The sequence below is a fragment of the Cariama cristata genome, unplaced genomic scaffold (assembly GCF_000690535.1).
Source record: "Cariama cristata isolate BGI_N322 unplaced genomic scaffold, ASM69053v1 scaffold17982, whole genome shotgun sequence".
In the NCBI taxonomy this organism is placed as follows: Eukaryota; Metazoa; Chordata; class Aves; order Cariamiformes; family Cariamidae; genus Cariama; species Cariama cristata.
This window is the reverse complement of record NW_009602314.1, coordinates 19,088-34,918: the sequence shown is the minus strand read 5'-3', so window position 1 is coordinate 34,918 and position 15,831 is coordinate 19,088. Positions and strand designations below refer to the sequence as shown.

Here is a 15,831-nt window from a genome sequence, read left to right as displayed (position 1 = left end):
AAGTTCGTCTCCTCCAGCTGCGCTTTTTCCTTGGTGCTGTCAGTGGAGAGGGCAAAGCCTTGTGCCACGTGTGAGCCTTGAAGATGTAACTGTCACCCATGTCTGGGTAAGGACATGAAGGGTGGTGTGATGTCTGTGCCACCCTGGACTCCACGGAGCAGGAGGAGTTGTGTAGGACTCCATTTGGTGTTCCTCAATGATGTCCTTTTTTGAATGTTAAGTCACCATCTGGTCTGATGTTTTAATGATTTTTTTGCTTGTAATTTCCAATGTCCTTGGCCTTTCCCCATGAGACTCAAGGCATCCCTGGCTTCAGGTAGAGTGATACTTGCAAGGAGGCATTCACAGGCTATTTGTACATTTTCCTGGAATAACATTCCTTCCTTGCTGTCTGCAGCCTTTTTACGTTGTTTCTAGCCTGCATGATTTCTACTTGTGTATTTTCCCCATGTTTGGATCTTAACAGCCCTTCCCTCATAGGAGGTTGGGGCTTTTCATGGCAATTGTGGACTGTACAGCTGTCACAGTTGCCCTGTTGCAGGTGATATTCCTCAGTGAGCATTCATCCCTTGAAAGAGAAAATGGAATTGTTTAGATCAAACACAATTGCATGTGTTAACCTAAATACATAGTTCTAGTTAGTGGGGAATGTGGGAGGGAGGAGATGCCAAATGTCAGCCCACGAAGTTACTGTGCTAGAGAGGGTTTTTCCCTGAGTCTGTTTTTGCAGCCTGGTACAGTGTAACATTGATAATAGGAAGGTGGTGCTGTGAATGGCACAGGCTGTTCCAGAGGCTGTCACTTTGCTCAGCGCTGGTTTTCTTTCCATCACTGTTTAATTTGGCAAAAGCCATAGTGAAGATCAGTGGACTTGTAGGATGCCTGGAATTTAATTTTGTATTTTTATCATGTTAACTGGGAAACCCACATTGGTTATCTAGTTTTTCCTCGGTTCTGTGCTGCAAAGGGAAAAACAGTTGTGTATTCAGATGTTGTTGAAGCAAATTTAGGCATTCTTCTGTAGTATAAATTCTGTTAGTTCCTTTGGGAAGATGGTGAAAATTCTGGATATAGACTAATAGTGCTGGAAAAAAGTGGTGGAGGTCTTGAAGATTTGATAATGTTTTTCTTACAACAGCAGTTGCTGCAGACCAAATTATCACTGGAGAGGTGCTAGAGGAGAAAATAGTATTGCATGGAGGATAGTATAGGAATCTATGGTTCAAAACAGTACTTTTATTTGACATAGCATGATTAGTTTTTACAGGGAGAAAAACCCCAACATTTGAACAAAGTTAATCAGGTTTCACGCAAGTGGACGCTCAGTTCCGTGCAGGCTAGTGTGAAGTAGCAGTGCCGCTGAGCTGTGTTTCACAGAGCCTGAGCTTTGCAGAGCAGATTAGCATTTGGGTTTTCTGTTGGAGCAGAGTTGAAACTGGATTTTGTGCATGACTTGGTTTGACCTTGGAAAGACTTTCACACCATTTTTTTAATTTAAGCTCTTGCTGATACTAGCTGCAGGATGGCAGAATGATTCCTGAGGACACATGCCGTGTATGTCTTGGTTTTAACTTACAGTCTGGTTTGAGACTGCAAGGAACCATTACGATCCTCTAGTCTGTAAGGGAATTTGCACACAGTAATTAGGGCTGTTAGCCCGCAAACTTATGGACGACTTAGTGAATGTGTTTCTGAAAGATAGCAAGGCTTTATTCATACATTCTAGTAGATGAAGAGTCTATTATATCCTTTGGTATTTTGTTCCAGATTATATTTATTCTCACTCTTAAACCACTTTGCCTTTTATTTCTACATTGAATTCTAGCCACTGAATCCAGTCATGCCTGCTTTTCATTGTGTTGCTGAGAGATCTGCTGTTTAGGTAATTGCAGGCTGTGGGCAAAGGCCTTCTTTGCCTTCAATAAGTTGAGCCGGTTGAGCTCCATTAGGACTACTTTTTATTATTATTGTTTGTATGACTACAGCACCTGACTGCCTAAGGCTCTGCTTACATTAAGTGTTAAGCCTGGGCTTGAGCTCTGGGCTTTGGCAGCAAGCCTGCTGCACCGCTGCTGTTGAGATTGGAGCCCGACTGCGGCGTTCTCCTTTCTGTTCATGTGAGGCAGAGTCCAAGATCAGCTGTGCAGCAGGTCTGGTAGTGCTGCCGTCCAGGTAGTCCTGGAAACCTGCCTTCCAGGAATAGGAACAACGAGGAGAGCACCATTTGTTTCTGGAGTTCTCCTGCCTGTGAAGAAGGGATCTGTTCATGCAGTGTGTTGCGCCAGGGGAGAATTTGGCTTGCCAGGCTTACCCTCCTTGAACTGGTGAATTCAGGGCCTGGGTTGTAGGGTGCTCCCCTGAGCTTTAGCAGGCATGGTTCTCCTGAGTGGTGGTGCATGCTTTCTGGGTGCCTTTAGGTAGGGGAAAAACAATCTCCTCTGTGGCATGCTTAGGATCTGGACATAAACCCAGGAGATGACTCCTGACCTCAGACAAATGAGAGAACCTTGCGAGTCAGGTTAGTAAGTGTCGGTGTATCAGTCCAGTGCCTGAGCACGCTGATAGTCTGATAATTGTCAGTTTTCTGGAAGTGTAAGGGTAGCAGATTTCTTTTAATAAAAGAAAAAAAAAAAGACAGCAGAACCTAAAACCATATCCGTTAGAAGATACAAGCAGGTAATAGAGCTGGCATCCTTTATTGATGTAAGGCAGAAGTAGATTTGGTAAGTGCATGGTGAGTGGAAGGGATAGGCTGTTAAAAGGAGGGCATACAACTTGTGCTTGATGTGACAGAAAATGGGACCACTGAAGAAGGGTGGTGTGGTGGGAGGAGGAAGCTGGGAAAATAATTTTTGGAGTGCTGTGTAAGAAAGAAAAAATTGCATTAGTCGGAGCCAGATGAAGAGGTAGCTTGCAAAGCTTATGTTCCAGACCAGAAGTTTTACGGTTTAATAAGTGTCATATCATCAATGTCCTGCTTTGAAAATGTCCTTAATAATCTTATGAACTTGTGTTCATCTCTAAACAACTGCTTTTGCTTGCTGATAACTGTAAATTACCCTTTTCCACCCCACGTGTCAGTTTGAGCAATAGGTAATGAGACTTCCTCCTGGGAGGAGTCAGGATGCCTTCCGGGCTTGAATATCTTTCCTGTTCCTACCTTGTATGTATGTAAATTTAAAAAATATTGATTTTGGATGGTAGCTCTTGAGATACAAAGATAACCTAAAAAGGTGTTTTCGTTGTATGATCCCATCTGATACAATGCATAGGATGAGCCATATGATGGAACTGGGGTTAAGTCTCCTCCTCAGCTTCTGGCATCTTTCTTCCAGCTTTCTTTGAGAAGATAAACAGTGATGCTGACAGGTTACGAATGTGAAGGCATTCACATTGCCTTAAGATATTCTCACCTGATGAATTCAGGGCCATCCAAGAAATTAGAAGAGACTCCCTTGACTCCCGCATTAGACTCTTCTGTTTTCTTTTTTTAAAAAAAAAAGAAAAAAGAAGCCTCTCACATTGCACACTGTCTTTCCAATAAAAAGTTTCTTCCATCTTTTAATGAGGAGATGTTGCTGCTGGATTTCAGATTGAGGGACATCCTGTGCCTCCCCTGTATCTTTGGAAGAGTTAGGGAGGTGCTGGTCTACGGCAAACTTGCTGCTGCAGAGTGAGTGCACAGTAGATAAATATTTCATGTCTGCTAACAAAGTACTAAATCTTGATTTTTCTTCTGAATCTTGCTATCACGGACATTACAAGAGCAGAGTGGGAATTCCCAGCCAAAGGCGGCCATTTCAGTTGGTAGCTAACAAGATCCTACAGACATCAGAAAAAAAAATGAGGGTCCCTCCTCCAGTTACAGCAACAGCCATAGAGCTTCAAAGAGGTCACAGGTGTGGAAATTGGAGGACTCTTAATGGAGTCTGAGATAAAAAAGGATTCTCTAAAGCCTTGCATGTAAGTTTCTGATCTGAAGAGTGGTGAGTAATGTAATTGCTAGGAGGTATCTTTGGCTTTGCCTGGAGCATGCTAACAAGCAATCAGAACGCTTGCCCACAGCCAAACTGTTCTTTCCATTTCCACTCTTTAGAATAATAAAAGCATTACACACAAACCCCACTGTTAATGCAACGTGTGGGTGAAGTTCCAGACTATTGTGTATAAAATTCAGTCTTAATTCCAGCAGTAATTATAACTTGTTCCTCTCTCCTCTGTTGTATGGTGACACTGCAGGAAGTGATGCAAAGTTCTCTGTTTGTGTATGTGTTAACTTAGGCTGAGTGAAGGAACAGAGTCTAGTATCTTGATTTTATTTTTTTTCCTGTCAAAGTCTCAGCTGTAATACTGTGCAATTGGAAACTTTTAGCATTTAACTTCAATGTTTTGTCTGACTTCAGTTCTGTTAGGAGCTAGTTCTACTGCTCGTGGATATTTTGCCTCTTTTCTGTTTATAATGCAATCTGACATTTGCTTTTCTCTTTCTCTTGAGGCTGATTTTGTTCAAATTAGAGATTTCCTTGCCACACATGTTTTCTCATTTTCTAGTCTGCAGTTTTTGAGACCATCAGCAGTTTAGGCTATGAGGTCCTGCCCTTGTCTATACTTGATAGAAAAAGCATAGTGAATGCCACTAAAATTCATCACTTGCTGCCAGCTATCTGTGGTAACCTTAATATCTCCTGTTTGAACAGAAGGGATCCAGCAATTACTGCTGAATATAAAAGAGTTTTTAGCATTGCCTTTGTATGCAGGGTGTGAGAAAGTCCAAGGCTTTTTATTTATGCTGGTATATTGCACCATATAATTGCATCCATCTTTTGATCTGTGGTATGAATTAGTTCCATTGAAAACATGTTTTCTATTTTTAAATTGGCTGTCTTGAACTAAGTTTTTGAACCATTCTGCTTTTTGGTCTTGTTTTTGTGTAGATTTTCCATATTGTGCTGGGTTTAATATAATTGTTGACATGTTGGTTTTGATTTTTTTTCTTTACTGTTTTTTTCTCTATTTTGTATAAATCTCTTGATGGTTTATGTTCAGTGTTGTATTTATCCAGATCGTATATGTAAGTTATCTCATAATATCTAAGCATTTCACAGTTCGGAAATGTTTGATGGTGAAGTGCGGTTAGCTAGTGTTAAAAAGGGAGAGCAGAGATCTGGAGGCCTTAAGTGCCATGTTTCTGTACTTTACTTGACTGAACACTCTCTGTTCAGCAATGGCTAGACTGGAAGCCCAGGGCTCCATCCATGGTCAGTAGGAACAGAGAAACATCTCCTTGAAACTCGCAGCATAGGTGGGATGATCTCTGCAGGACCTTGTTTTTCTCCACTGATCAGCAGCCGAGTCTAAATTCTGAACTTGAGTGCGTAAATTGCGAATCTGAGGTAAAATGGGATTACTGAGGCCCAAGTGACTCTTCCAAGGAGTGTCATGTTCTCCTTGTCTTTTCTGTGGCTCTTGTGACACTCACAAAAATGTGAGCTGTGCTACCAGCAAGCTAGGGCTGCTGTCCCTATACCTGAGTAGTAATGCAGTGTTCTCTTGTGTTCCCCAACCCAAAGTCATTTGCTGTTCTCTTTTATTATGCTTGATGATGTTTTCACCTGGTCTGTATGGCAGCTTCTGTGGTAGAGCCCTGGTCTGTGATGAGGGCTCCTCTGTGTCGTAACAGTAGTAAACAAAATGGCACGTATCAGGTTTGGCAGAGCAGGAAACCACCAGAAATTCCAAGCATTTAGTTTCATGCCCCATCCATTAGATGGTCCTCCTTGAGTTACGACCTTTGCCTTGTCCTTCCCCGTATTGTAGAGGGTGCTGAGAGTGCATTTGTGCATGTGTTTTAGTTCCTTTGCAGTGGTTCTGCTTGGGGTGTGTGCTTGCTGGGTTTTTTTAATCAGTTCATGTTGATTCTTATCGTCTGTTTGTATAATAGTTTGGGGTTGATGTAATCATTGTTATATGTATTTCATTAAGAGATGTGTGTGTGTACTTTAGGTGTTTGCATAATTCATGAAGTCAAGTATGTTCACATACCCCTTGTTAGCACATGAGTGCATGTAGTAAGTACGTACCTCTTTGTATCAGTGGCTCACTGGGAAAGGTGCACTGTATTTATTTGGCATGTATATATGTAAAAAACCCACAAGCTCTACCATTTATTTTCTTTCTTCTACACCCACCCTAAAAACGTGAAGAAAAACACACGCTTCTGCTAGGGTTCTAGGATAGTTTATTTTTTCATTCAGCCATTAGTTTATTCTTTCAGGAGTTGTACACTGGGAAAAAAGTGCATCCATTAGACAGTGAGGGCTTTATTTATGAGGGGGGTGGTGTTTCAAAGGGGAGGCTGTCAAGTCCCAAAAGAGCCTTTCATGGTGTATTCTCAGCGTGCTTCTGAGGCCACTGCTCTGCTCATCAGGAGGAGAGGCAGAAATGTGGGTTTTACAGAGCAACTGTGTGTTTCACTGGTCCCTGTGCTCACTGACGTTTATTTACATATTGGGAGAGTAAATGGGTAGAACAGATGGCAACCAGACATTTGGTGGTTCTGTTCCCGTATGCTCCTCAGGGGTCTTGCATTCAGTTTTTGCAAAAAGCTTGTCCTAAAGTGAGGAGAAAAAACCTAGGAGCCTGTTCACAACTATGAAACGCTGGTTGGGTTTTTGCTATAGTGACAGATTAAAGTATTTAGTAAAATGTGAAATAATTACAAGGTTTCTTTTACAAGTCCAGGTACTTGTTCCTTAGGATAAATCTATCGGTGTGTCTGTGTCTCTCTTTTTATTATTATTTATTATTTTCACAACTGGAGTGAATGCATTTAGATTTGAAACCAGCGACCTCTTCCTTCTACAAACTGAGTTTGAAAAGTGCAGATCTATATATATGGGTCTTGGATACCTTTTGGCCTTTCTGCAAATAGCGTAACTCTTATTTCTGCTCTTGTAAAAACAGAATATCTGAAAATTTTGCAGGATTTTCCAGGATATTTAATATGTGTTTCTTCACCATTTACAGTTATGAAGCGGGAGATTTACTTCCATACCAAGTTGAATTTTTTTTCTTACTTTCTTTGTACACACTGGAATGTTGGCACAGGGCTGCTCCAGAGTGCTCCAGTGGTTTAGGTTGGGAGTTTTTTCCGATGTGTGCATGTTGTTTGTTTTAGAGAAGTGATAATTAAAGCACTTCTCCTGACTAAAACTGTAATATAAAATACATATTTTGAAAATATGTTAAAAGGGACGGTGCAAGACAGGTTTTGAATGTGTAAAATTCTCAACCTGCAGGTTTGTTCCTTCCTGTAAAGCAGCCAGGTGTTTGTCAGTAAAGTGGGGAGAAATCAAATGAAAATTGAAGAGCTTGACCTTTTGCACAGCATGCCAAATCAGCAGCTCGAACAGTTTGTGACATAATGAATTCCAATGACTTATCGGTAAACATGTGAAACTGCCTAGCGTTTGTAGGAGAACCTGTCAAATAATGTAAATACCAGACCTCAGTCTCACCTACAATGTGGAATCTCCTACTGTTAGATAAAGACTGTAAAGCAAACCTTTCTGTAATAAAAGGTCAATGCTGAACTAGTTCGCTTTAAACCAAGATATTTTTCAAAAGTAAAAGTAGAATTACTCATCCTCCATGAGTTAATCAACTCGGGTTTTACCAAGTATTTTCTAGTGTCTTTTTTATAAATAATATCTTTTAAAAAGACAAAACTAGGAAGCCATGTCACACTCTGCGGGGAGGCTTGCTGTAATAAATGGTAGCACAGAAAGTGAAAATGGTAAATGTCAAGAAAGAAACACTATCTTCTTGAGACACATTTAGAATGTTAATCATTAACAAAAAATAAAGTGGAAACTTGCTACTGTTCTGTAGGCCATGCTGCACAAATATTATGTTAGTATTAGTTTAAATGAAGATAATTGCCGAACTAGTAGATTTTTTGGCAATATATTCCAAAACCCATGTGAAATACAGAAAATTGTTTCTAAGTAAGAGTTTTTAGTCAGAGTATATTGATAGTGTGCATGGTTAATGAAGCTGCTATGTCTCGCTCAATATGTGACAATGTTTCTGTGATATATGCACCAGTTCTCTTAAATACTTTGTAAGGCACTTTGGAATCCTTTGAGATCAAAATTAAATACAAGCCTGTTATTAAATAGGACCTAACTTCCTCTTTTTTTTTTCATATGGGGTATTGCTGGTTTTAGGAAATGTATTTCTAAACTGAGCCCACCATCGCAGTGCAATTACTGAGTAAATCACATCCTAGATAGGCTTTGCTTTTTTTCCCCGATAAAATAACATAGTTTAAATATCTTTTCCAGTGGTTTTTAGCCAGATGCTAAGTCAGCTAAAAAAGATTTCTTCAGAAAGATTTCTTTTCTACATCATTATGTAACTAAAAGTAACTGTTGTAAATACTGCAGAATTTCATGGCAGTCTTGAAAGCCATGGCTTCTGTGTTCTGGTTCCTTCCCTTAGCAGATGATAACAGTTTAGATGGTCATATATTCTTTATGGTCCAGAGCTGGATAAGCATTAACCAAATAACTAATTCAGTAACAGCAGGGCTCAAGAAAAGCTAACTGGTAAAAAGTAACTATTTTTGGCAGAATATGGCAGACCTTGTGTTTTTTTAAATTTTAAAAAAAAGGGCAAAAAAAAGTTATGATTTTATTTGTTGTTGAGTCCTCAAATTCTAATCCGTATGTGGTCATTTGTATCTCTGAAGGGTTTGTGTCTTTTTTGTTTTGTTTTTTTTTTTTTCTTCTTTGACAGACTGATGTCTTGGTGTTGAGCTGTGATCTGATAACAGATGTTGATTTATATAAAGTTGTGGATCTCTTTCGGACACATGATGCTACTCTCTCCATGTTGATGAAGAAAACTCATGAACCCACAGAAATGGTACCAGGACAGAAAGGGAAAAAAAAGCCAGGTATGTAGATAGGAATATGTATAATTATTTATTAATAAATTATAGAGAAACCACTAGTATGTATGATATGTTTAGTTATCAATCCCAGAGCGAAAGAAATAAAAAAGGTACAGATACCCCATTTTTCCTCAGATTCCCTGGTGGGGGCGTGACTTGCTTTTTTCCAGCTCAGAATTAAGTATTAGACTCATGTAATCTTGCAGGCTCTGATCCAAAGCTCACAAGAGTTAAGGGAAAAGCTCCAGGTGACTTCAGTGAGTTTTGGATCAAACCCTAAATTTTTGTTACATATGAACGATGAAACCGTTAGGTTTTTCAAGAGCACTAAGCATCAGCCAGATTATAGCTGGGAATTTTACCATTGACTGCAGGGACCAGAGTTAGATGGGTAACAAATACTTCTAGAAATTCTCCCATCTCATGGTATGTACTGAATTAGTCTTCTGAGATCACATCCAGGAGCTTTTTGCTAGGCAAAACTCCCACTGATTTCAAGGATTTGGTTAGATGCTTATCTTGTCCCTCTTACCGTAATATCTTAGTTAGTGCCTTGTAATCTTTAACATATCTATTCTCACAACACTGCTGTGAGGCAGGGCAGGGCTGTTATCCCCATTTTATTTATATGCTAAAAGTACTTGATACCATAGAGTTGTTCTCATACCATACCTCTCATTTTCTTTTAATGTTATCTGTTAAATTGCTGAGGCTTGATTATTGCCAGCTTAGTGGGTCCTGGTCCATGATTAAACCTCAGAGGCATTACAGTAATACGAATAAGAAAACGTAGCTTCAGACTTTTTGAGAGAGGAGTGAAATGCAAGCCAACATTTGGACTACGTGTGTGTCTGAAATTGGAGGAAATGTGTTTTTAAAAGAAAGCTGCTTAGACTCTGCATGAAAAGATTTTCTGGAGCAAAATGTAAGGTTAGTAGGGCTGAAAGCATTTAGGACTTGGACTCTCAAACAGCTCTAAACTCCCCTGTTTTTGAAAAGGCAATCCAAGCGATAATGCCACATAAAAGATTGTCAAGAGCACTACTACAGCCACAGAGTTGAGCATTCAGGAGTTACAAACTAATGGATCTGTGGTTAAACATCATAGAACTGCCCGGTACGTGAGCTCTGAGCACACAAGGCAGGGGTGAGGAGGTCTATAAGGATAAACAAGATCATACAAAGACTCTTCACAAGTGTAAACACATCAGTTGCATGTGCATTCTTAATTTACTTGGTTTTTAATGTCCGTGTACTTGACTTTGTAGTATAACTCTTCCAACATGACTTGTTAAAATTTGTATATGATTTCTCAGATTTGTAAAAGACCAAACTTGAAAACATTAAAATTCCATTATGTGGAATTGTTTTGACACCCACAGTCTTTTTCTGTGGGACTTGATGCTGAGGTCTCCCACTCAAAACTACTCTACTTAAGCTGTCATGGATAGCACTAGTAAGTTTTCTGTGAACTACCTCAGATGAGGCATGAACCCTACCAGACCTTTTTCAGTCATTTGAGAAAAGCAGGGGAGTGCTGAGACAGGAATTTTGGGTTCTTTTCCAGGTTCTGGAGAGGGGCAGTACATTTTAGGGACCACCAGATCCTCTGGCCTTTCATTTCTACTTAACTGACTTCACTCTATTCCTATCAGCATCATCCTAGCTCATTCCTATCTCTTTTCCTTTGCTGGCTTCTTACCAGCACCAACCTTCATTCTTGTTCTTTGCTTAGTCTCCTCCTTCAAGTATCTTTGAGAGTCCAGCTTCTTTTTCTCATATATTACTCTTTTCTTTCATTACCAGTCCCATCCCCTGTTCCACTTCTGATTTCTAATCTTGACCTACTTCATTTATCTGCCCATAGTCACCTTTTTTCTTCTCTTCCAATTCCTGTTTTTGTGGTCCAGTGTCCTTTCACAGACAGTCAAAATTTCCACTAGTTTTCAGGGACTGCCTTCTCTCCCTTCCAGCCCATCTTGCAGAGTCCTTGTTTTTATGCTTTTCTTTCCCCTCACCCTTGTGAGCTTATGAGCTTTATTTCCTTGTAAAAAAAAGTGTTGCAAAAACACAACAGACCAAGCTCCTTCCCCTGGAGCAGTCATCACAGCATGGTTGTGGAGCCTCATGGCTTGTGCGCTTTGCTTGTACCACCTTGTACAGAAGACCTTAGATGGCACCTGCCATTTGATCAGTTCTAGGAGCTGAGGAGTTGAAACAACCTCTCCTTAAATAAAATATGCAGATGTTCTTGCAGCAAAAATAGAAGTCTTGAAAGAGCATGTGAAACTACAGTTTTTCAAAGATTTATAATGGAGTCAGGTGGTTAAAAGTACTCTCCTGATACACAGGTCAGCAGCACTTACTGAATGTTGTGGTCTTTCTCTGAAGAACTGGAATACCAGAGCTTTTCAAGGGAAGGGCCACCTAACCATTTAAGCTTAGGGTAAACACCTTTTTTTCTTTAGCTTTAGAAGCAGCTGAACTGTTTTTGCTGAAGTTTTCCAAATGTTCCTCTTAAGACAGGCACCTGGTATTGGAAATTTCATCCCAAAGAGTTAAAATTTGATGAAGCTTATAAGCAGTTGAAGGCAAGATATTAACATGGAATGTGTTAGGCAGCTTTTCATAGTATGTAGCACTATTAGCTCTTTCTCTAAATCATGACATGTGTATGTTTCTAGGTACTTGCACTGTACTGTTCAAGTGTCTAGTATTAGGAAATGGATCCTTAGTCCTGACGAGCCACTAGATATATTTGCAGCTTTATTGTTTCACTGTTCTACAAATTCATTCATTTTTTAAGAAGGAGCAATGAGACTTTTATTTTGCATATGTCATGGAATCCAATACAAAGTTGTTGCTTTTGGGATATTATTGACGTTCAAGAACTGTGATACAAGGAAGTTTTTAAATTAGCATGAATTGCAATGTTAAACAGCTATGAATTCATACTGAGGGTTTCCTGAAATGCTTGATGTAACTCAACTGCAAGTTACAGGGTGAAGTTCATTGGCTTTTATATTTAGGGGATCATATGTTGACAATAATAATCTCATTGGCTTTTTAAATTCATCGATAAGAGACATGGCAATAAAAAAAAAAAAGCAGAGTGCTAGTGAATGGTAGTAACCCAAATAAACAGAGGGTGTCAGGAATTCAGACACCCAGAATGGAGCCATGTGCTTAAAGATGACCTGAAAGGGGATTGAGTGGAAAAGAGTGTCTGAACCTTTCTGTGTATAAAGAAAGGCAGAAAAGATAGGAATGGTGATTCTCGCCTGCTTGTTTTTCTTGTCTTGAAAGCAGCAGGCATGTCATCACTGGTATTCCCTGTGTTTGCCAGAAGACCTCTTGGTGGTCTTGCAGGCTGCATCGTGTGAATTCTCTCCCTTTAATTGAAAGGGTGGAGATACTGAATCTTTAACAAAGGTGTCTTTTTCCCAAGTGTCAATTAATTATGTTTGATTAAAAAGCATTTTAGAAAATCTGACTGAAAATTGTTTCTTCTTATCATTGAATTTCTCAGCTTCCATTCTCTTGTGATGTCAGGATTTCTTTAGGTTGTTAAAGCCCTTTAAATTGATGGGGATCTAACTTCTAAGGTAATTAATAAATTGCAATAGCTGTGTTGAATCCTTATTTATCTATCTTTAAACAATTTTTTAGTTACCATCACTGCAGCTGTAACGTTTTTCTCATATTTTCCTTGCAGGGATTTTGTAAACTAGTTATGTATTCATTCTTCCATTTACTTTTTTCCTCACTAAGTAATGCCAGTGTGATTTGAAAGAGCAGTCTTGTATCTCTGGGTAATTGATTTTAGTAATAGGTTTTGTCTTTTCTAAATTATAACAGTAATGCTATTTATTGCCGATGTACAGTGAAAAACCTGACCTAGCATCCGCCACAAAAAAAATATAGCACCCTCACATGGTTTCACTACCTGTTTCTTACCTATCCACACAGGCAGGAGAAACTGGTTTGGTGGCAGTCATGTACCTGATCCCGTTTTCATCAGGTTTTCTTTTTCCCTTTTTGCATAGAGCTTTGCTGCAGCAGTGTAATGTGTATGTTACTGTAGGAATGGTCAGGAGATGGGCAGCGATGACCTGAACTTTGGGAGAAGTGTTGGTACCTTGGTGGAGGAAGAGCCGTCAGTGTTGTGTTTCTAGCCTGTCAGGAGACCCCAGTTAGATGGCAGTGGTGATGGTTGGTTAGCCCCTACTCTCAAACTTCATCACCCTCCTTAGCATGAGAATTGGCACTGCTTTCAAGACTTATATCTGAGTTTTTAGAGCAAGTGAGCTTTATACTAATGTACTTTATTTGTCATTGTTGAGCTTTATTTTTGTACTTCTTTGCTGTATGATTGATTCCTGAGAAGGGATGGGGGAATTTCTGGAGAGGGTGTGCTTGATCATTTGGATCAAAGACTCTCAATAGGAGAACTTGGAACAGCTGCATAGATTTGACTGTGTTTTCGTAGTGGTTATTGCTATGCAAACTCTGAAGGAACAGGTAAAAGTCAAATAAGGGATGGAACTGAACTGGGGAAAACAGGGTTAAAAATAGTTTGGCTGAGAAAAGATCTTAGAGAATTAACTACTTATAGAGCATGCTGTTACTCCAGTTTGGTTAAAGGCTTAGAATTTAGGAGATTGAATATTTGCCAGTTTGGCCCAAAATTATAGTATTTAGTGGGAGAAAAGAGTTTTTTGTTAGAACTGTACTAGGGCATTCTTGTACAGCCACTGTTCCTGTAAAGATCAATGTATGGTTGCCGCTAAAGTGATGGCTCAGACTACAAAGTGCAAGTTAGAATAAACTGCCACCACTGTGTTCAGATGTTATGGAAAACTGTTTTAAAACAAATGCTTTACATTTCAGTAGACCAAAGTCACTGCTGATGCACAGTCACTGATTGCAGGAGATGGGAATTGCCACAATATATGTGACTATTAGGTATTCTCTTGGTTGGCAGTTTTATAAATAGACATTTAAACCAAGTTACTGTACCCAGAAGCATCAGTGGTAGGAGTCTTAGAATCTATACTTTTATGTGTGTTTGCGTATGTGATTTAGGTTTTCTATTGCTATGTGTCTATCTGAAATAGGAGATCAGTTGCGAAGTAGTTATGTCTTAACTGACATCATAATCCTCTCCAGACCACCTCATTCTAATGTGGAGTGATTTATGGTGAGGAAGAACCAGTAGGATTTTGAAGAACTCTCTGCATGCCTTGAGTTTGTTATTGTGTAAATTCAGGTAGCATGGGGTTTTTTTGAAAAAAAAAAAAGGAAAGCACAGCCCAAGATGGAGTATTGCATGTCAGGACCTGTAGTTGGCACCTTCATAAAAAGGATGCAAAAAACTTGCAGGACCAGTGTTTTGAATGCCATGATATATATCAGCTATCCTGACTGAAAAGAAGTTGTTAAATATTGTGGATAACTTTTTGCAAATTCATTGATTTGCTGGATTAGCCTGAAACATAGTATTTCATATTTTAGGGGTGGTTGGTGGTCCCATTTGTCTTTCCAGCCTGCATTAAGAGAGGGTTATATAATGATTGTATTTGATTTTCTACTTCAGTGGAGCAGCGTGACTTCATTGGAGTGGATGACACGGGAAAAAGATTGCTCTTCATGGCTAATGAAGCTGACTTGGACGAAGAACTTGTCATTAAAAGATCCATCCTTCAGAAGTAAGCTTATGAGTCCTTGTAATAGAAACTGAACTTGGGATGGGGGAAAATACCTGTGGACTAGGAGTGATGATTAAAGACAAAGTAGGATGAGAAGGGAAAAGGAAAAGCAGCTTTTGCAATATTCAGGGAGCAGTACTTCATTATTCATTCAATCAGTTGATAGGCTTTTCTGATGCCTTTATTGTGAAAAATCCCAGGGAAAGAAAAGGAATGGGTGAAAAGATAACTCTCCTTGAAGTGAAGCCAGTATTGCTATAGTTCAGATACAGTTTAGATTGAGAGATTCAGAAGTGGTAGACCTATGTCTGTAAATTGAATGCTAGTCTCATTGGCTGAGTCCCAAATGGATTTACAGAGTATCTGAGGAACGCTCTCAGGATTTCATGACATTCTTCTGCATATAAGGCACAAAACCTTAGCTGTCTTTCCAGGCCCAAAAAGATTCATTAGAGAATCCATGTTATATCCACCATTAAACTGCACTGGGGTCTTGGATGAATTTATTAAATATGCCAGACTAGCTGAGCTTCCTGCACAGCGTAATTCATATCCATTAATAGAAGAAGGAAAGATGACTTGTTGCTCTTTATACTCTTCTGTACAGTGATTTTAGTTTTCTCAGACACACATTGTCTGACATGTTCTGTGGAAGGCTCTGCTGGCTCCTTGAGAGGCCAGCTTTTGTAGTCTGTCCCAGGCTGGCAGTCAGACTTTCACCTCTGAGATTAGACATCTGTGGGACAGCGATTTGAGAGCTGGGAAATTCATCCATGTGGACCTTGTAAGTCAAGGATGCGGACATCTGGGGTCTGCTCTCAGATAAATCTCTTCTGTGAAAATGCCTCTGGTGTGTGCTGCAGGCCACAGCTAGGTGCAATCTTTCCTTGAGCACTCCACTACCAGATGTGAGGGAGGTGCTGTGTGCCCATGGAAAGATGACTCCTCTTCTGCCTGAGTTTAAGGATTACCCTAGAAGGAAGGTGATCAAGAGTGAGCCCTGTTAACTGCTGTGATAGAAAGAGCCTGTCCCAGCATGTTCCCACTGGCACTCTCCTGGGTTTGTTTTTGAAATGGCAGGGACCAAACTGCAGGCAAGCCTTCTGTACATACACAGCAGCTGATCTGCATAGCGCAGGAAATTAAGCACTGTTGCATTCTGTGGTT

At 39.8% G+C, this 15,831-nt stretch overlaps 1 protein-coding gene across 1 annotated transcript in view; it reads left to right on the top strand.

Moving 5' to 3' along the window:
• LOC104157406 (translation initiation factor eIF-2B subunit gamma-like) overlaps positions 1 to 14,668 on the top strand; it is a 26,852-nt gene extending 12,184 nt beyond the window's left edge. The window contains exons 3-4 of the mRNA XM_009694721.1: positions 8,800 to 8,959; positions 14,553 to 14,668. Of these exons, the coding sequence (XP_009693023.1) occupies positions 8,800 to 8,959; positions 14,553 to 14,668 (276 nt within the window). The remainder of the gene's footprint in view (positions 1 to 8,799; positions 8,960 to 14,552) is intronic.
• The last annotated feature ends 1,163 nt before the right edge of the window (positions 14,669 to 15,831 follow it).